The sequence below is a fragment of the Nycticebus coucang genome, chromosome 5 (assembly GCF_027406575.1).
Source record: "Nycticebus coucang isolate mNycCou1 chromosome 5, mNycCou1.pri, whole genome shotgun sequence".
Classification (NCBI taxonomy): Eukaryota; Metazoa; Chordata; class Mammalia; order Primates; family Lorisidae; genus Nycticebus; species Nycticebus coucang.
In genome coordinates this window covers 122,789,656-122,811,160 of record NC_069784.1, presented here as the reverse complement: position 1 = coordinate 122,811,160, position 21,505 = coordinate 122,789,656, and the positions used below count along the sequence as shown (strand labels likewise).

Here is a 21,505-nt window from a genome sequence, read left to right as displayed (position 1 = left end):
CCCCCCGTTCCTGACCGAGGAGGAGGAGGGGAATGGCCTTGAATAGTGGACCATGTACATGGAGCTGCCTTGTTGCCTTGTTCCTCGTTATTCTCTGGGCAGAATCATCTCCTCTCTCGCCACACCTGATGCCTGGTGGCTGGTCCCGTGAGTGGCCTGAGTGCACAGCAGCCTTCTCGCTGTCTCTTGAGATACACTCTCCTTCTTACCGCTTCAGCCTTAAGGGAGAGCTTTATTTTACATGCTTGGTATTTTTCAAGACTTCCCCGAACAAACTGTCTTATCCTCAACTTTTCACACTACAAAGTGTCATTTCTTCTTTCTCCAGACTTCTTAGATTTATGTAATTTGACATAATGAACTCAGGGTATGGGCTTTGGAACTAAGTTTCTAGTTAATGAATAAAAGACATGCAGATATTTAAAATACACACGTATATATTTGACTAAATTTAAGAATAATTTGAGATTTTGCTCTTGCACCTGTTTAGACATTATAAGTTTATTTGGAGTTGGGAGGAAAGCAACCCCATTCACTATTCCAATACCAGCCACTAGATGATGATAACTACTTTGTTTTGAAAAGCTTGAAAGTTTTTCATAAATATTTCCTGTTTAATCATTGCATATTCTTTTAATCTTTTTTGAACATTATTTAGGGATAGTTTTTCCCCTGGGCACAAGATTTTCAGTTTAGTAAAGTCATTTTGTCATTTTGTTTCCATCATTTATGACGGGATTATTCGTTCCCCGTCATATGGATTTGGGTTCACATTTTTAATTGCTACACCAACAGTAGCAGACTATTTTGAGTTTATTGAGATAAGAAAATAGACTATCATAATCTAGAAATTGTTAAGTATGAAGAGCTACAGGCAACTCATGAAAAAACTCACACAGGCAAAAAAACTTTGAGGTTTTATTCTTACTCTGATCAATGGAATTTTCAGTTCCAGAAACGTAACCTAAAATGTACTAGTCCCATCCATTGTCCTTGAAAACCAAAAAAAGGAAACAAGAATAGCTTTGCTGAGCACATGAACACCCCCGCCAAACTGTGCTGTTTCTTTATTATTTTATGTCCATAGTTGTGAATATGTTATTTGAACACAGACCTTCAGCATAAAATATTGAACTTCCCTGTTATTTATCACATACCACGCGCCTACTTCTGTGCAGTAGGGGGCACACAACTGCCATATAATTTGTGCCATCCATTATTTCACCCACGTTTCCCCTGATTGATATAGAAAATACAGATAAAAAAATTTCACACAGGGTGAGCTAAGAGATTGTGATTTGGATCTCAGGGGAGGCGGAGATAAGGTGATGATTAATTTAAGAGAGAACAAAAGTGACAGCCTGACAAGAAGAGAGAGAGAGAACATGGTAACATGCAAAGAGGGATAAACAAATACGATTAACAGATTTTTTTTGCTCATTTATTTTCCATCAGAAATGTATGGGAATGGGTGGTCAATTGCAACATAATCAAAAGGCTCAAATTCACAGTGATGGAGACTCCAAAAGGCAGAGTTGGACAGAGTGAGGAGGCCCAGGATGGAAGGGGTTGGAGCCTGAAGCACTGACTCAGGGAGGATGCTACCAGTGGTGACCAAAGCCACCTCCTTGTGCGGCCACACTGAGGCATCAGTGAGAATATCCAGCCTGAGCTTAGCCTGCAGGGAGCCTTCAGCTTCCATCTGATGTTCATGCATGGAGGAGTTGGGACGTCTTCCAGTAGGCCAGAATATGAAATCGGCACCTCGCCTGACATTTCAGAAACTCTCAGGGGTGCTGGGCAATGGGGGCATTGGATGTGGGAGCGGAGGTTGCCATAGAATGAAGAGATATTTCAGAAAACTTTATATTCCATAATTTTACGGAGGGATGATACACAAGACCCATATGAAGAGCAACGAGATGATGACTGTGGCTCGAGGCTACCAATTCTCCTCCCGTGTCCCCGTTAGACATTGAGAATGTGTCTTTCTTTCTTGTTCAGCCTCACCACAGATTTGGAATCTTGTCAACACAGCAGGCCCGAAAGCCATCAGGATTTAAACATAACTGCTGTCGCGGGTGTAGCACGGTCACACATTCACTCCACAAACATTTACTAACGTCTTCTGTCTGGTGCTGGAGATACAAAAGACACAGTCCCTGGCCCAGTGAGAGGGTGGCAGCAGCCTGGGGACTTCTGCACAGTGTCATGTGTTGCTGTGGAAGCACATTCAACACATTCTAAATGGGAACGCCTGCTGTCATATACTTTCATAACTTACCTTTGGATTTTATGACTCGTTCTAATAAAGGTGACAAGTCTAGGAAAGATCGTTTTCTCCTAACTTCTGTATAAACAAATCTCTACTAGGCAAATGTCTATTTCCTGATGGGGCCCATGCAGCTGATACAAGCAAGTAAAACACCTCAACAGAGCTGTTGACCATTAGCAAATAAGGGCAATAGTAAATTAGACTAGTTTACACGTGCCCTTTCATTTTTCTTTTCATTCAACAAACACTATGGAGGGCTTGCTGTGTGTATCATATCTAACTAGATCGAAGGAAAGGAGTCAAGCAAAAATGAGCAAAACTCCCTGTCCTTCAGGGACTTGTGTAAAATAAAGGAATATAGACACTAAAGAAGTCAAATTTACTGTTTGTTGGGGGATAAGAACTAAGAGTAAGATACACATAAGCATTAAAGATTCGGAAAGACAGCAAAGCAAACTTTGATGGTGGGTATCATGCGGTGATTAGACTAAGATTTATTGGACCCAGGAAGAAATGAAGGCTTACTTGTGACATTATTCACTTTTGTATTGTGTGGTTTTATTTTTAGATATATTATTTTTATGGCTAGGAAATCTGGTTTAATTTTTAAAAAGAACATAAATAGAAAATATATATTGCTGCAGATTTGATAGTATTGCACAAAGGGATATGAAGCTTAGGGGCCGAGACTATTTGAGATTTCCTTTTGATTCTCTTTTTTTGAAAACATCGCACTGTCATTTTTGGCTCAAGAATAGTGAGATTAGCTTATACTAAAAAAAAAGAAGCCAGAGTCCTTTTTCACTAAGAGATTCCCTTTCTGCCACTGAAGACTTGGTAAAATATTTTAAAATCTTTATTGCTCTACTTTCTCAACAGTTGTGGCAAACATAATTTTGTAAATAGAAAATTTCTTATGTATTTCTTGAAATAGTATACTCAATGAGTAATTTTTACCTAATGGATAAAATCTATTCAAATTAAACCTAATTAAACGTATTTTTTTGTTTCTCATAAACCAGGCAGTAAAAATGTTGCAATACATAATCAATTAGCAATAGAAAATGTCACAAGATAAAGAATACAAACTATGAGCAATATGTTTTAATAATTACATGATCAATTTACTTTTAAATGGTTACATAAAATGCAAAGCAAATGCATAAACATTTAGGGTGACATACCTTTAGTATCATTTTTCTCTAACTCTTTTAGTGCTTGAACAAATGTTAGCTGACTTTCAGTGAGAGGCCAACTGTTATACAACACGAAACACTGTATAATATACTTGTACATCTGCGAAATACAACAAACAACAATAAAAAATAATTAAAATAAGTAATTTTTTAAAAGGACAATAAAAATATACATGGTATGTGCCTAAACACGGTGTCCATAAAGTTTGTGTGCAATTTAAAATAGTGTGCACAAGAACTTTATGGACACCCTGTATAATTTATTATTCTAGCCACATAATAAATGTGTACTTTTCTGTATCATGATCATAATTTAAATAATCCCAGATGTTCTCCAAAATTTTGTAACACTACAATGTATTGAAGTTTAATATCCTCACATGCCCACCAACACTTGCTGTACTACCTAACCTCCTAATTACTGCTCTTTGCAATGGGTATAAAGTGAAATCTCACTGCTATTGTAGTTTGCATTTTCAAGACAACTAAAGAGTTCGAGTATTTTTTCAAACATGTTGGCCTTTAGAGTCTTCTCTTATTTTGTGTTCAGGCACAAAAAATGGATTCCCGCATCATCTATTATTACTTTTTTGGATTAAAAGTATGGATTTAATTTTACAATTAAATCTTGAATGCATCTGGAATTTGCCTTTATTTATCAATGAGGCATCTAGTTTTATTTCTCTTGAAGGAGAGGTAATTTTCATCATCTATAAATAACTCAGTGATTATTGAGAATACTCTTAGTTTGTTTCTGGTCTTGTTGGTCTGACTCTCCATCATCACAATGTTCCAATGTTATTAACGGCTAGCAATGATAGTGCACATTCTTTCGTAACACAATTTTGATAGGAATACATGTAAATTTTCTACATTAATGTAATGTTTTGTATATGAGATATCTCCATTAAGTTAAAGATTTTTGGTATGTAACATTTAGTTAGAAGTTTCTCTCCTATGTTAGTTAGCTTAGAGCACTTTTTAGAAATCCATACATAGGTATTGAACTTCATCAAATGCATCAGAGTTCTACAGTTATTCTCATCAGCTGAACTTCATCAAACGCATCAGAGTTCTACAATTATTCTCATCACTTCCACTACTCTGGTGACTAATATTGATAGATATTTTTTTTTTAATGGCAAAACACTTCTGAATTCCTGAGGTGAATGCTGTCTGAGCACTTCACACACTGGTAGAATTGTTATCTATCATGTTCTTTAATTTTTCATTCATGTTTATACATGAATTTTATTCGTGTTTTGTGTTACTTTTAGCTTGTTTTGAAATCAGGATTATATTAATCTCTTAAAAAGACTTGGAAAATTAATATTTTTGTTGCTGTTGTTGCTATGCTTTTCTAGAACAATTTGCTCCTTGAAAGTCTGTTAGAGCTGGGCCGATAGATTTTGGGGAAATGAAGACTTAGAAGACTTTGAATTATCACTTCAATTTTATTATTATTTGTTGTTTCAGTCAGATTTTCTATTTTCTTACAAATCAGCTTTGCAATTCCTCTTCTCCTCTTCCTTCCAGGATCTTATGTGATTTTTTCTCCATCCCAGTAGAGTTTGAATTTGTGGGTACAGCTTTGTTTATGACACTCTCAATTTTTAAAAAAATCTGTTGTCTGTAGTTTCTCCTCCACTCTATTTGTTTGTTCCGTTATTGGTTAATTTATATACTTATATATTTTTCTCACACTTTTTCTTGATCGGTCTTACTGGAGGTATATCAACTTTAGTAATCTCTAAAATAAGTAGCCTAGAATTTATTAATCTAATTTATTTGTTCTTCTCCATTTCATTGATGTCTGCTCTCTTCTCTATTAAAATCCTTTCTTCTTGGGGCAGTGCCTGTGGCTCAAAGGAGTAGGGCACTGGCCCCATATGCCGGAGGTGGTGGGTTCAAACCCAGCCCCTACCAAAAAAACTGCAAAAAAAATAATAAAATAAAATAAAATCCTTTTTTCTATTTTTTTTGTGTTACTCTTTTCCTTTTTCCCTAACAATAGCTTAACAATTTGTTTTTGATGATTTATGCTTCCTAATGAATTAATCTAAAAGTAGTATTCCACTAAATGCTATTTTAGATGCTGCTTACAAATTTTGATTTGTGGTTGTTGACTTTCATTGAATATAATATATTTCACAATTTCCTTTTTGATTTTTTTTTAACTAAAGGATTGCTTAGTATACTTTAGTTTTCATATTTATGTGATTTGAAACTGTAGATTAAATATTCAATTCTAGTTCATCGCATTACATCAAAACATATCTATATAATATAGGTAGTATAGTTTTTTTGAAGCTTCTATTTACCACCTATTAAAGTACTTTTTAAAAAATATTTTTATGTATTAAGAAAAATTATATTCTTAATTAGGTAAAATGCTCTATATAAATGTATAAGTTACTGAGTTTATGCTTAGATATTTCAAATATTCAGAATTATATTTATTTTGTTTTCAGCTTAATCTGTCAGTTTGAGAGGAATATGTTGACATATTCTATTGTTAATTGTTGAGTTATCTTTTTCCTCCATAGTTATAATAGTTTTTTTTCTTTTTTTATTGCGTTCGGATTGTCAGGTACTTCTCTGTTAGTTATGCTCATATCTACTTGATTTATCTTCCTTTTATTTTTACATAACATCCTTTATGAATTCTGTGTATTGATGTATTAAAACTTGATTTAATACATCTCAGTTTGTATTTGGCAGGTAGATTTTTCTATCTTTGTATTTTTAAATTTTTTTTGTCATTTTATTTAAAAGTATCGTTTTGGACTACTTATGGTTGTATCTTATTTTTTATATATCTTGAACATTCTAGACTTTCAGTTTATTAATTTAATCTATATGAATTTATTGTAATTATTATCATATTAAGACTTAACTCTGGCACTTTATTTTCTTTTTGACTCCTTTTTCTTTTCCTGTTTTTGGTTTCCAGTGCCTAGGTCATTTTTCTCCTGATTCAGCACTGTCCTTTTTCCTTTTAGTTTTAACCACATACAATTAATATTAATTTATATTAATATGTGATCTTTAAAATGTGACTGTTATTAGTATGTGGCATACAAAGTTATATCACCTCTTATAAAACAACTATGAAGCTGGATAATTATATCTACATTATAGAGGTAGTGTACAGATTAAATTTGCCATGTATTTAAAGATTTTGGCCCTGAGAAACATTAGGAATGTTTTACTCTTCAATGCTGAGTCATACACTGACATTGGCATGGCACATTACACATTGATGATTCCAAGGAAATGGACTGTTTGATGTTACATTAGATTATTAGGAGTAGTCCAATCGAATACTTCTTTATTTTTATTTTTTGTTTTAGAGTAATATGAGGATACAAGTGGTTAGGTTACAATGTTTGCATTTGTTAGATAAAGTCCAAGTTGTAGTTGTGTCCTGTACCTAGGAGGTGTGCCATATACCTTACATTGAGTCCATTAGTGGGAGCATACCAACCTCCCTCCTCCTCCCCTCCCTCAACTTCAGTTGAATTGTATGGTTCTCTTTTGTGTGGGTGTGTATTAGATCGTCCACTGGCTTCATATTAGTATTGAGTACACTGCATTCTGGCTTTTCCATTCTTGAGATACTTTGCTAGGAAGAATTTGTTTCAACTCCATCCAAGTTGATACAAATGTAAACATACCTGCTGTGGTGTGCTAGAACTTTCTTCTGTGAAAGCCGGGAAGAGGGTTTCCTCCTCCAGAAGAGGCAGACCCGTCTCTAGTACTGCGCTTCCAGGTCTCCCCTTATTGGATTTCTGACCTCCCTGGGTAGATTTCTTCTTCACATATACTTCTTGTTCTTTCTTGGATACAGAATGAAATAAAAGCACTTGTTTGCTAGCTGAAAGAGAGGAATTTTAAGTTTAATTGAAAACTTGATACATATAAGTTATATATATAACTATGTCTATAGTTATTATTCCCTAAATTGTCTAGATCTCTTTATAAAACACTCAAAAGACTAGGCCAATTCCTTTTGTTTTAATGAGATAAAACCCAAGATGACTGTCTCCTTGGAAATATTGTAGTCATAAAGAAATCTACTGAAGTACTGTGTTACCTGCATGGAGCTGTGAATTTTCTGGGCTACCACTGAGTGCTAAAAGAATATAGAACAGCTCAACGGTTTCTCATTTATTTAGAACCACTCAAATGACACGAAGCTAACATCAGAGATTCTGACTTTCTTAATGTTTAATGCCATGTGCCTATGTTATCATATTTATAAAAGACTTTCACTTTAATTTTTAATTTGTATTTTTCAGTATTTATTAATCAACAGATAATATAAATACCATTGTTAGAAATAAAAATAGAAATATATTGAATATTATTAATTAATTCATCAAATATATATCAGGGAAACCTAAATGCATGTCAATTCTAGTCCTAACAGGATAACAAGCATCATTCTTATTCTCCTACCATAAAAAATGACAAAATTAGACAAAATGTGTAAAGCAACTGTGTTCATTCATTGGACAATATACAACTCTCGATTGTGATATTTGAGACAAATGAAATCTACATGGTGTTCTTTCCACTTCCCCAGATTTCTGCCCATGAGCACCTTCCCAACTGTGTCATGGGAAGGTACAGTCTGAACAGGGAACCACAGCACTGCCAGGTTCAGGTTCAGATGGGTATATCAGGCTCCAGAGACAAGTAGAATTTTAAGAAGGGTACCAGAGAGAAGTATCTGAACAGCAAAGGAGCTCCGAAATAGACATTGGGGTCCACTTGAGTTTTTAGCTATATTCCAAACTCCATTTTGTGCAAACACTCAAAAGTGCCTGGCAAACAATAACTACTGGAGAGTTGTAAGCTTAATGGAGATCCTGGTAGTTGCACAATATTGAGAGACAATGAAGTTCTGACCAGATGAAATAAAGGGAATTTAATGAGCACACAGAGCATTCAGCTGAAATTCAAGAAAGGCAAAGCGTGAAGAGTAAAGCTACCCTAACTGTAGAGTCGTGGCAACCCTGCACCTGACTTAACATGTTCAGAACTAAGTCTTGGTAAGATCCAGCTAAGCTGCTGATAAATTAATTGCCTTCCAGAACAAAATTAAACATTTTTTTCATAAAAAGAGCACGATCTAGACTCTTAGCAATGCAGCATGTACAATGAACAGTGTACAATCAATTTGACATATAAAGAAGTAGGAAATATGATCATAGCTTTGGTAGTTATAAACCCCAGTGGAACACTAATCCAATCGGATTTTAATCAGACAATAAGAAAAACATAAATCAGCTCCCTCAGAATACAGAATATAATTATAAATATAATTCCTAACTCCACAAAATTCAATTAAGAATTAATAGCAAAATCTAGCCAAAACAAATTTATTATTTAAAAATTCTAAAACTATTATAAATACTTAACTTTAAAGAAAAAAATCAGAATTAAATCACAGGCCGTGGCCAATGTACTAGTAACACCACATATAGAATTTTATGCATTCTAAGCTATGTGTATATATAATATATGTAGCCATATTTTGGAAAATGAATAGCATTAAATATAGTTGTTTAAAAATAAGACTTAAAACACTGGAGAAGCTAGACAGAACATTTGACTAAATATAAAAAGAAGAAGAAGGGTTTTAAAATATAAATATAAATATTGATGACGTAGATTACAAAACTAAAAGAGTCATTTGAGTTTGATTAACAAATCCATTTCTTTCTAAGAAAAAAGAACAGTAATACAGGGAAAACGCAGAGTCTGATCAAACAAACAAATAGTAATATTTCATAATTAATATACAAACACACTGGGAAGAGATTAAAAAATTATGAAATAATATTGTGTGCACAATTATACAGATATATTGATAGTAGATAAATATATCACTTTAAGTCTAAATATCAATTATAAAAATGAAAGTTTTTTTTAAAAGCTTTGGAAATTATTTTTAAAATAATTAAAAACAAACACATGCTTGTCTCCTGAAAACATAAGATTTAGAAAATTTTGAGGTCAAATTTAAGAATCTTTTCACAAAGAACTGACTCCTGTGGAATTTCAATTACCTCCCAAAATAGGAAAACTGAAAAAAAGTTCTGAAATTAATTTCAAGAATTCATCATAATTTGAACTTGAGAACCAGAAAAGAGAAATGTACAGGGGCACACACAGAAAAAACACCCTAGTAATATAAAGTTCTACATGTGATCCAACAAGCTGAATATTTTATTATATTCTACACACAGGCATGTATTAAAATATCATGGCTGAATATGTTTTATTCTAAGAATGCAAGAATAATTCAAATCTAAAAATAAATTTATGAACTTTAAAATGGTAAAATTTGACAGCAAGAACAAAAAAGATTCTAAACCCTTAGGATCAGGACCTCACAGGGTAGGGGCAGTAGCTTTAAGAAGTGTGCCAGGCCAAGTGAGCTCCCAACTCAACTCTGCCTGTAATGGAGAAGAATGAGCTTGGCTTCTTGACAGTCTCTAATTTATAGGACTTCTGAGGACCACACCCATAAGGTCAAAGTGATTATCAAAGTGATTACCACTCATCAGATGGGTGGGTGTTAGTATGGGCGATTAGGTTTTCTGGAGACAAAAGGAAAGATTGATTTATCACCTTGGATATCTCCGTAAACAAATTTCTACAAATATCAACTCATCAAGAATCACATATTTTTGCAACAAATAAACTGCCTAATGGTGTTTTAGTATCTAAAATACTATTTCTGGATTGGTAGCTTTAATTATTAACTGATAACAAAAAACGGTAAAAAAAATAATTTTAGCAGTTAGTAATTTTGTCAAATTTCTAAGAAACGTTGGTGATGATGTGCCTGAGGGTGACTTTACATGTATTTGTTACTGTAGAAAGTGTTTTATTTTTGTATTGTAATATAAAAATGTAATGTGAGAACAATTTTGGCCATTACCTCAGAACACAGAAAAAAAAAAAAAGATTCTAAACCCATATTATGTTCTCATATTAATGTTCTTAGCAATCAATAGAAAAAGTGTTCTCGTATGTAATAAAGGCTAATTATTAGAAGTCACCAATGAAGATACTACTTAATGGTAGATGCTGCAAGTGTTTCTACTTAAGAAAAAGAAATACATCATCATTACTTTTATGTATCATTGGTTTGGAGATCCCAACCTACTCTGCAAGAAAAGAAAAAAAGTTATGGTTTTAAGAAGAAATATCAATTGGCGTAATAGGTAAGATCCTAGTTTTGTTTAAAATGTAAACATAAAAATGGAATATGGAGCCATAAAAGCTAGAATATTTACAGTGTGTTTTCTCAAAAAAAGCTGAAATATTAACAGTATATTTGGGAGGAGGGTAGCATTATATTAAGGGATTTCTTGTTTCCTTTTTAATAATTATCTATTTTTCCAAATTTTCTTCATTGGTCGTGTGTGATTTTTATAGTCAGAATCAAAGTACTAAAGTACCTTACTAAAGAATATGCCACAGAGTATCATTGTTAACCATTATTTCATAAATAATCTATTTATTTAAAAACTCTTGAATAAATGGAATATTTTCTGAAAGTCATGAATTGAGAATGAAAGGAAAGTAAAATTTTTTTTCTGAAATAATAAAAATTCTACTTCTTATTAAGAAGGCTCCTGTAATGATAAAGTAAAGTATTCTCCAAAGTAAAAATCTTTAAAATACACATATTTAAAAAAAAAAAACTGTTGATTTTCAGAGCCTAATTTGACAGGTAAATGTAATAAGTAGTCTCTTAAGATTTTACTCTACTATCAAGTTTTGTAGATTTACGTGGTCACTTGCTATTTTATCTTCAAACATTTTTAAAATGTTATGCAAACATAAATATCTATTGATGAATCCAAATATGCAGTTGAAAAGGCCCACTTACACTGGGAGCTCAAAGCTTTTTCACTCCTCAGGAAGTTAAATGCCGGGATGACAGCTAAGCCTTTTCCAATGGAGCTTACCATAATTTCCTCATTTTCTAGGACCTGCAGGTTGATGAATGCGTCTGGTTTGGATGTGCGTACCTGTATCGTAACTATTTGTGGTACTGCCACTTTAACTGAATACCTGTAAAAAAAAAAAATTCACTTTCAAAACGAGTATATTCGTCTGTCTCTCAAGTCAGTAATATAAATGGTACCATGTTCCAATGCAATAATCGAAAAGTGAAACCACCTTGTAAAGTTTGCTAACATCCTAGGAATTCTGGTTATTATAGATGTTGGCAAAGGGTCCTGATATGGTACAGTAAAACAAAAGGAGTATAGGGGCTTTTGTTATCATCAAATCCTAAATAAAAGATGTTAACTTTCTGTTTAGACATACAAAGCAGCCACTGACAAAACTTAATAGACCTAAAAGGCTCGAAGCCCTGTCATAGATCTGCAAACTACTGTGACACCACCCCTTTCTACTACATAAAGAGCACCACTGCAGAAACAGTGCCCTTGGAAATGTCACTGGTAATAGTGTTTTCCTTGATTCACAAAAATACAGAGAAATTAAAGTATAATAGTACCCATAGCCTCCACCCGCATCCTTTACCTATAGGTTGGAAACTTCTTGCAAAAAAGATCGGAAACATACATCTAACCCATCCTTTCCAACTCCCCCACTTAATGCAATTGAGTTGTTTTGCTGCTTCTTTTTTTTGTTTTGTTTTGTTTTAGCTTGGATGCCTCCTTGCAAATGTGTGGTATTCTATTAACCTTCATACTCTCGGGAAATTTGTTTTTCTGAGTATCTTCTCTCTCCTGTACCTTAAACATTCTCCCTCTTATCCTTACCATTAGCTTGCACATATGTACAGCTACCTCCCATTTTAAGAACAGATTAAAACAAAGCAAAAAATAAACCAGCGCGATCTTTAGCTCATCTTGCAGTCCAGTCTCTACCACATCTCAGCTCTCCCAGCTTGGGTTCTAGGAAGGCGTGTCTACCTTCACTTTTCTCATCTGGTCACCTCCCACTGGCTCACTCAGTCACCAACTCAGGGGCTAAACTTGCTTTGCCGAGGTTTCAAGCAGTTTGTCACTATCCTGTAGAAACATCTTTTTTGACATCTCAGGAGAGTTTGACAAGGTTGAATTGACCCTCCCATCTCCTCCCTTAAAAATACATAAATACATCTATGCTTTTGAGCATAGAAATTTTTATACTTCTCCTGTGAGTGTAGAAATGGTTATACTTCTATTGAGGGGATGTTTTTCTCAGACTTGTTTTCCATTGACACTCCCACCAATGTTAGAGAATCTTAATGTTCTGTCCTGGGTTTTACTCTTTTTTCTGTAAACTTTCTGGGAATAATGATTCCAAAATCAGTGTCTCTACCTCAACTACTTATGCAGTATCCCTTGGCTCTTTCATTGGAGTATGATATTTAAAAATTGAAAAGAAATTGTCTTTCTACCGACCATATTGCAAGTAAGCTTCTGAACTCTCTATCTGAGGAAATGATCCCATCTAAACATTCTCCAAGTCAAACTCCAGGACATAACCAAGGTTGCCGATTGCAATATCTTAAAATTCTTTTGTTCTCAAAGTTCTCTACAAGTGCCTGTGACGGGTTGAATTGTGCACCCTCCCCTCACAAAAGATGTGGTTGTAGCCCTAACGTCCAGCACCTCACCATGTCACCTATCTGGAGATTGGGTCTTTCAGAGGTAATCATGTTAAAAGGTTCAAGTCCTTACAGTGGGATCTAATCCAACAAGATCGATGACCCAAATAGGGACATTTGGAAACAGCAACTCTCAGAGTAAAACACCACGTGAAGCTAAAGGCAGTGATAGAGGTGATATATCTATAAGCCAAGGAGCGCCAAAGACTACCAGCAAACAAAAAAGAAGCTAGGAGAGTCACAGACCAGATTGTTGCCGCAGCCCTCAGTGAGGACCAGCCCTGCCGACTCCTTGATGTCACACATGCAGCGTCTGGAACCCTGGGACAGGACATCTCTGCTGCATAAGCCACGTGGTGTGTGGAACTCTGTTACGGCAACCCTGGCAGACGAGTATGCTGCCCTAGCTAGGTTGCCATTCTCACCCACATGCGTTATTCTGAAGCTTCTACCTGGTCCTCTGCCTCCACCAGGCACCCCTTCCATCCATTTAACACACTGCAGCCTTCTAGTGGGCTTTTTTATTTTTTCCATATCCCACATCTTTTATCAGTAAATGTAATTTCAAAATAATACGGTTCTAATTTTTTGTCTTAAAAATTATATCTAAAGTATTTTTTAATTCATATTTTGCAGATATAATTTTTAAACACAAGTTTAATAATTTCATTTTTCTTAAAAGTCTTTAAAGCATTTCACTGCTCTAAAGTAAAATCTGTAGATTTTGTCTCATGAAGCCCTTCTGGAAAAGGATCTGCCGACCTCTCTGGCCTTACCACTTGCTATAATATCCTATAACTCCATTTTGCAAATAAAATGAATATGTCTTTAGTTCCCAGAAAAGAATGTATACCCTTTGATTTCTAAACTTTCACATAGGATATTCAAGCAGTTCCCTCCTCACCGTCTTCATCACTTAATTTTAAGACCAGCTTCTGGGACTAATTTAGATATGAGTAAGCTAAAATGTCACTACTTAGTCTATCAGGGACGCCTGCTGTTGGTACCACGGCTTTCTATCCCAATAGTTAAAATATCTCATCACAATTGTTGCTTCTAGCTTTGGGGATGTTTCCATTCTTCTTAATAATACATACATTTTTCAAATTTCCTATGCCATACAGTATATATATTAGAAAGAGAAGATATGTATTCTAATGACTCAATAACAACAAATATTTAATGAAGGCAGATTATGCATCAGGTACTGTGTTATTGAAAATACGTGGTTCTGGCACTCAGTAAGTGATAATTCTCGTAGAGGTTGAATAGAAATTAATCAGCTAAAATCTGATACACCACAATCTCAGAAAAAACAAAATGCTGTAAGAATTTGACCAAGACCATCTAATTATATTTGGAGGTTTAAGCACGAATGATGTTACTGTTAGAAATTAACATTCAAAGGGATGGATTTTTGTAAGGGGAGAAAAAATGGAGATGGACACACAGGCAGGGGGAAAGGTGGGAGCAAAATAAAACTGCAGGGCAGATGTGTCAGGAGGTGGTGCTCAGCTGATCAGAGAGTGGACTGTGTAAAAAAAGGGGAATATAAAGAAGTCACGGAGCCAAGAAACACAACAATTCTTCAGGTCAAAATAAGGAGAGCCTCAAGCAGTGCAGGGACAGGGAGCGTGATGATGTGTCGAAATCAGAATCAGCAGGAGTCTCAAGGAGAGCTCTGAACACAGAAGGACCAGAAAAGAAGGCTGAGTTGGGAGATAAAGAGAATTCCCCACCAAAGACTAGCCAGAGATGGGGCAGAACGAGGAAAGGGTAGTAAGAGGGAGGCACCTCATGAAGAATGCTTAATCAAAGTCAGTGCAATGAAGAGCAGGGAGATACCTTTACCTTTAGGTGCAACTATCCAGGCTTGATCTGATCTAACACCCACATCACCACACCAAACACTGCTCCAAAGTAATTATTTCCAAAGGAGTACAGAAATTGAAATGGAAAACTAACTCAGGATTTTACAGCCATGTTTATTTTTATCCTAAAATATTAACATTTTAAGAAGAATGTACATTTTTCCTCGTGCCATGCACTTGTACCTGAATAATATCTTCTTGTCATTGGGTATGTAGTGGTCTCGGATTTCCTTTGTAGTGAAGGCGCTGCATGGAGCCTCCCGAGAGAGGCATGGGAGGGGGGCATAAGAACCGATGAGGCGCAGTTTCCATCGCGAGCCTGACACATACGCATCACCCGTAAAGGCTTCAGCCACAAATGTGTATCCCTTCTATAAGAAAGGGCAATTAGACGGAAATGGGTGATATTGTTACTGGTCTCTCAGATGTACAATATATCATAGCACTAAATATTCTATTATCTCGATACACGTACAGGTCCCCATAACTCCCAATGAACACAAAATGACTAGCATTATGTTTCAAAATTCCTCCTAGAAAACGCCACCTTACATTTTCAGGAAGATGATTCACATTTTTTTGTGTGTAGTTCCTTAACTGCATTTATAATGCTTAACTGAGGAGATGAGAACTGTTATCTCTTAATTCTTCTAATGTAAATTTTGAGCACGGCATGAGCTTCTGATTTGATTCTCCTATCTCACAGATTCATCTTCCTAAAATACGGAAGCAAGGAAGGCAGAAGGGCTATGATTTAATCAAAAAAAAAAAAGAAAAAAAAGAATTCACAGACGTTAGTTCCCTTGAAATGACAGGTGGAGCTATGGAGTTACCACGGCGGATTTGATCCTTCAGAACCCTGATGTGTGACTGGAAATGAGAAAAGAGGAAGCTAAAAAATGTAGGAAAGAGCCTATTTATGGTGGTTCAATGTAATTGGGCATCTGGGCAATACGTCAATGAGTCAAGAGCGTGGTATCATCATAAGGTGCAAAGCTGCAAAACAATTCTGACTTTAAAATTCCAGATGCCCCTAATAAAGAATAAAAAGGTAGACTTGTCTTCCAATTGTTCTCTCTTGAGGAGGAAGCTCTCTGATGTGTTTAGATTTCCAGAAACAAAAATGAGATATACACAAGCCAGAATGAATGTAATAAATTCAGTAGACGTATAGGAATATAGGAATATTAACCTGTGGTGAAATTAAAATTGCAACATCAATAGGGAACTTTTGACATGGTATTTGGAGCATATAAAAAAGGAAGATAAACTGTGTATACTAAGCATTTATATTTGCAAAGTGTAATGCACATATTTAATGCTAATTTACTTACTGCTTGAGTTCATGGTACTAATGCATTAAATAAGAAAAACAAAAGTACACGACTCCTACCTTGTCCCGATTCAGAGAATAATTTTAAGAGAAAAAAGTTATAAAATGGTGGGACTAGACATCAGTAAGTGACAATCTAAAGCCAAAACAGTGGTAGGATTATAAAATAGAACCTGGCTATTCTAAATGGATGCAGGATTGCCAGAGTAGAAGAGTTATGTAATAGAGTACTAAGTTTCTATTCAAAAATAAATTAAGGTCAAACTGAGAAAAACAAACATTCAAAAATAGTGCACTGGTGTGAAGACAAGTTTGTTATTGAACAACTAGTTCTCTCCTGTAGTGTTCGATTCAACCCAAGGTTTTCTGGTGTAAAAAAATAAATTGCACAAAACTTCAATTTTCAAAGTATAACTTCTTATTACATAGAAGAGAATAAACATAGTGTAAAAATAAAAAAGTAGTTTTGTTTAACATCTAAATTTTATTATGTCATTTGGGCATGGTGGCTCACACCTATAAACTTACCACTTTGGGAGCCCAAGGAGGGAGGATTGCTTAAGGCCAGGAAAAAAAAAAAAATAATAATAAGTTGTATGGGTCAAATAAAGATGGCAATATATGTTTGATGTGCAGAAATTTACTTTTATTAGCAAATTGTTCTGTTTTTAAGTGATATATAAATACCCTTTCAAAAGCAATTAAGAATATGTATAAATAAAAATAATATAATCAAACATAAATAAGAACATTAACACATTGACTTTAATCAAAGGAGTTTTAAAAATGTTTAAGTATATAATTCCATGATAAATAACTGTACACAAAATAGTAATGTCTATTAGATTTTCTCTTAAAATGTAAATGTGAAACTTGCCATATTTACTACAAAGTAAAAATAATTTAAGTCCAAGTTATGATTTCATAATATCTTTAAATTTAGTAAAATCTGAATGTAAAATCAAGAAGATTTACTTCATGAAAAACAATAGAAAAAATGCTAAGGGTGTAATAAAACAAATACAAATTTTTAAAGTCATAATAAAATATCAGCAAAAACTCAGTCAAAACAATTTTCAAAAACACTAGTATATATACTGAAAGTGCCAAAAAATATCTACAGATTTTAAGCATGGAAATAATTGGATTAAAACTGTAAGATTCAAGTCATGTTTGACTGCTGCAATTCTAAGAGATATAAGATACAATATATAAGAGATGTTACTGGTATATATTGAATATTACAATTTTAATAGTTTTTTTCCTTTCTTAAAATATATATATATACTTTTTTTGGCAGCTTAGTACATCTAGGCATATGTGTATATACTTGTACATATATATATATATATATATATGCACACATACGTATATGTATCAACTGGATTCAATAAGTTCATCCAGAATTTAATTGCTCTGATTTTTAAAATGTTTCCTAAAAATCTCCAAAACAGCTCAAAAGTGCTATTAGAGGTGTTTTGTTTTTTTTTAATGGAATGAATATATTTTTAACTTGTCTTTCATTCCTACAAAGCTGTATCCATTAGATAAGTATGTCTTAATTCACACAAAATAATGCATAGAATCATGGAAATGAGTTTCAGAAGTCAAGTACAGCCGAAACCCAAAGAAAAAGATAAAGTTCAAAGCCATATAGCTGAAGAATAGAAGCTCGGAGCTAAAACAGATCTCTTGGTTTCCAGTCCAGGTGCACATTATCCTTTGTCATGATTATCTCTGGGAAAAAAATGACTGAAAACATGAATATGGGATTTAAATAAAGAGAGAGGCAACATGGTTTGAGTGAAGGTCAGAGATTAGGGTCTATCATTCCACAGGAGTAACGTGCCAAGTGCTCCTGCCTCTGAAAGTGTTTATGTAGCCCTAGAAAAGCCTATGGGGGGTGGGTGGGGAGATGGGTGACTGTGTGACCTCGATTTTCTGAAATATAGAGGAGTAGAATAAACAGAGACGGTCATCTGGTTTGGTTTAGAGATCGGAATAAATGAGCTCTTTATATCCATTTCTGTTTTAAGGATTTGTATGATTTTATGATTTCAATAGTTAGAACTTCTAATGTTTTCTTTTTGTCACATTTTCTTTGGGGACGAGAAAAGAAAAAGAGCCAAGGGGTAATGAACGCTACTCATCCACAGTCAGTACCTCCTGTTGTCAAAGAAACAAGACTTCTGAAGGGGAAGACCAGGCTCTTCTCCTCTGTTAAGTAGATTGAAAACCCCTCTGCCTACCTCGTCCTGACCCTTCTACAAACCGATGGATTTCCACTGCCATTCTATTCTATAAAGAGTGTAAAGTTTACACCTACCTTATTCTTGGTATAAAAATAAGGCATCACTTTTTGGAACATCTTTGGTACTTGTTCCATGGTGTCGTTATTGACAACGTGTAGCATACAGACTGGAAGGGTAGTGTATACTTTGGGAACCAAAATCATATCTTGAGGAACCAAAAATGTTTCTCTGTAATTATAAAAGCATGAACTTTCCTTTGACATGAATTTAAAGAAAATTTGAAATTAAGTTTAAAATTTTTAAAAGTCAAAAAATTTTAAAAAGTCTGAAATTCCAAGTAAGTACATGGTACATATATTATTTTCTTTTAAAACTTAGGTTTAACATGCTATTTTTCATGAAAATGCCAACTTCAGTAAGAAACCCCATTTTATAAGTAATTTATGACTTTTATCAAATAGGCTGTTGCTTAGAAATGAAAGCATTTTTCTTTCTGCTGAAAGCATATTAATAACCTATATATATTTTTCTCATGCATATAAAATAATTAACATTCCTCATATTTTGATGAAATAAACATAGAGAAAATTTTCTCTAATAACTTAGGGTAGCAAGGGTGGAAGAATTTTAACTAAGTCATGAAGGCAACCTAGAAGCTTGGACTTTTTATTACTATCATAAATAAAACTCTACAGACAGGAATATTGCATGCCACTTTAAAACATTGTTTGTTGGTATATAGACTATACCTGAATACTATAAACCAAGTGTTTGGTGGCTGATCTTGATAGGTCACATTATAGTCAGAAAAGGCAATCTTAGTTTCTTCATCTTGATAGCATGGGTAAGATTCCATAGACTTGCACTTGCTTTTAAACATTAGTCTAGAAAAGCAAAACCATTTGAAGTATCAATGGAAAAATGCCACTTTTATAATAAACTCTATTTACAAACAAGTAATAGGCAAAAGACAGCATAAAATAATACAAGATATTGTTTGCTGGATTGAGTCCTTGATCAAAGGGCCCATGCTACATTGTGCCAAGGTAAGGAGTTAATTCTAGGCCTACCATAAAAGATGTCTTTCAAAGGCACACAAATTTACCTTAAGCTTAGTCAAAGGAGAATGTAATTCTACAAACTTTGAGAACTCTTTTAATCAGAACCAAAGTTCAAGCTGTAAGGATAGGAAAACCAGAAGCAGGCGAACCAGCTCTAAAACTGGGTGAGAGACACTGAATGGTCTAGAATTGAGGTACAGAGTAGACAAAAATGAAGTTTAAAGTGAAGAACAGGTTTGGAAAAATAGATAAAACAAAACTAAGAGCGTGATCAAGGGTTAAGATTTAGAATATTCTTTCCGTAGATTTCTGATGCGTGAGGGAGTAGACCACGCCATTGGCTGAGCTTTCTCCATGTTTGCCCCCTGGAAGGCCGTGGTATATTCCAGAACATGATGGAAATGATAATGTGATGGTCCTCCAGACATCTCTTCAGACAGAAACTGGATCTAGCCTTAGTAATACCAGGAATGTAGGGTTCTTTATATAATGAAGGCTTTATAACCTTGGATGGAACCCTTTTTCATATACCTCAGAAAATCTTAATACATATAGGACCATCACAATCCTGATATACCATGTGGAATATCTTGAATGACCCAAAGAGAAGTCCCCGACAGAGTTGGAAGTTTCAGTCTTAGTTAAGAATTAGTTTTAATTTAGTCAAGTTTAGTCTAATCCAACTCCTTAAAAGGAGAGCTCGTTTTCTAGTACGTTGTCTTCATGAAAATTAGGTATAGAATTTGACCCAGAGATCACCCCGTGGTAGGCCCCACCATGCTTTCAAATGTGAAATTAGTTGCAAAAGAAAATTTAGGCAAAAGTGTATCCTTTTTAGAAAACAGGGGTTCTGGAGCAAAATTTATTCAAGTTGGAGTGATTAGGCCACAGCAGCACCTGTGGAGTAGGATTAGGGTGAGATGAGCAAGGCATTCACTCTCTAAGTTGGACAAGTATAGAAGTAGATTCTGTCTTTAGTTAAAATTTTGATAAAGTGGACGGCGCCTGTGGCTCAGTGCGTAGGGCACCGGCCCCATATACCGAGGGTGGTGGGTTTAATCTCTGCACTGGCCAGCTAAAACAGCAGTGACAACTGCAGCAAAAATAGCTGGACATTGTGGTGGGCGCTTGTAGTCCCAGCTACTTGGGAGACTGAGGCAAGAGAATCACCTAAACCCAAGAGTTGGAGGTTGCTGTGAGTTGTGATGCCACGGCACTCTACCAAGGGTGACAAAATGAGACTCTGTCTCAAAATAAATAAATAAATAATTTGATAAAGTAAAACCTCTGTAAGTTGACAATCCAAGAGACTGTAACAAACTCATCAACATACAGAGGAGGTCAACATGTACCGACACATACATGTGGTGCATGTCCAGCCTATGAAGATTAGTTCAACTTACAGAAATGGTTATTGTAGTGAGGGGGTCAGCTATGGAGGTTCTACTGGATGTGGTTGATCATGATGTCTTTTTCATTAATTTATAACATAGACTATTTTGAAATTTCATATATTTTATACGTAATTTTCTGTTTGTTTCTTGATTAGAAACAGAAATTCAATTGTTATTTTATATTAGCTTTGTATGCAGCACCTTTTCTTAACTCTAGCAATTTCCATATAGATTTCTTAATATTTTTCTATACACAAAATCATATCTATTAACAGTGGAGGTCTTGTTTCCTCCTTTTAAATTCTAGTGACTTTTATTTTACGTAATTGCATTTTTCCCTTCTTAGAATTTTAGTATTATTTAGAATAGAAGTGGTTGAATGGGTATCTGTCTCATTCCCAAAGTCAGAGAAAATCTTTCATAAATGTCATCACTAATAGTTTTTGTTTTTATACTAGATACCTTAATATATTA

At 34.5% G+C, this 21,505-nt stretch overlaps 1 protein-coding gene across 9 annotated transcripts in view; it reads right to left on the bottom strand.

Annotated features, from left to right (window-relative positions):
- Positions 1–21,505, bottom strand: part of ADGB (androglobin) — a 167,674-nt gene that overhangs the window by 28,948 nt on the left and 117,221 nt on the right. For all 9 annotated transcript variants that reach the window (XM_053591390.1, XM_053591391.1, XM_053591399.1 and 6 more), the window contains 6 exons: positions 19,326–19,460; positions 18,651–18,804; positions 15,175–15,362; positions 11,384–11,568; positions 7,149–7,348; positions 3,460–3,571 (listed from right to left, as the gene is read on the bottom strand). In XM_053591390.1, the coding sequence (XP_053447365.1) occupies positions 3,460–3,571; positions 7,149–7,348; positions 11,384–11,568; positions 15,175–15,362; positions 18,651–18,804; positions 19,326–19,460 (974 nt within the window). The remainder of the gene's footprint in view (positions 1–3,459; positions 3,572–7,148; positions 7,349–11,383; positions 11,569–15,174; positions 15,363–18,650; positions 18,805–19,325; positions 19,461–21,505) is intronic.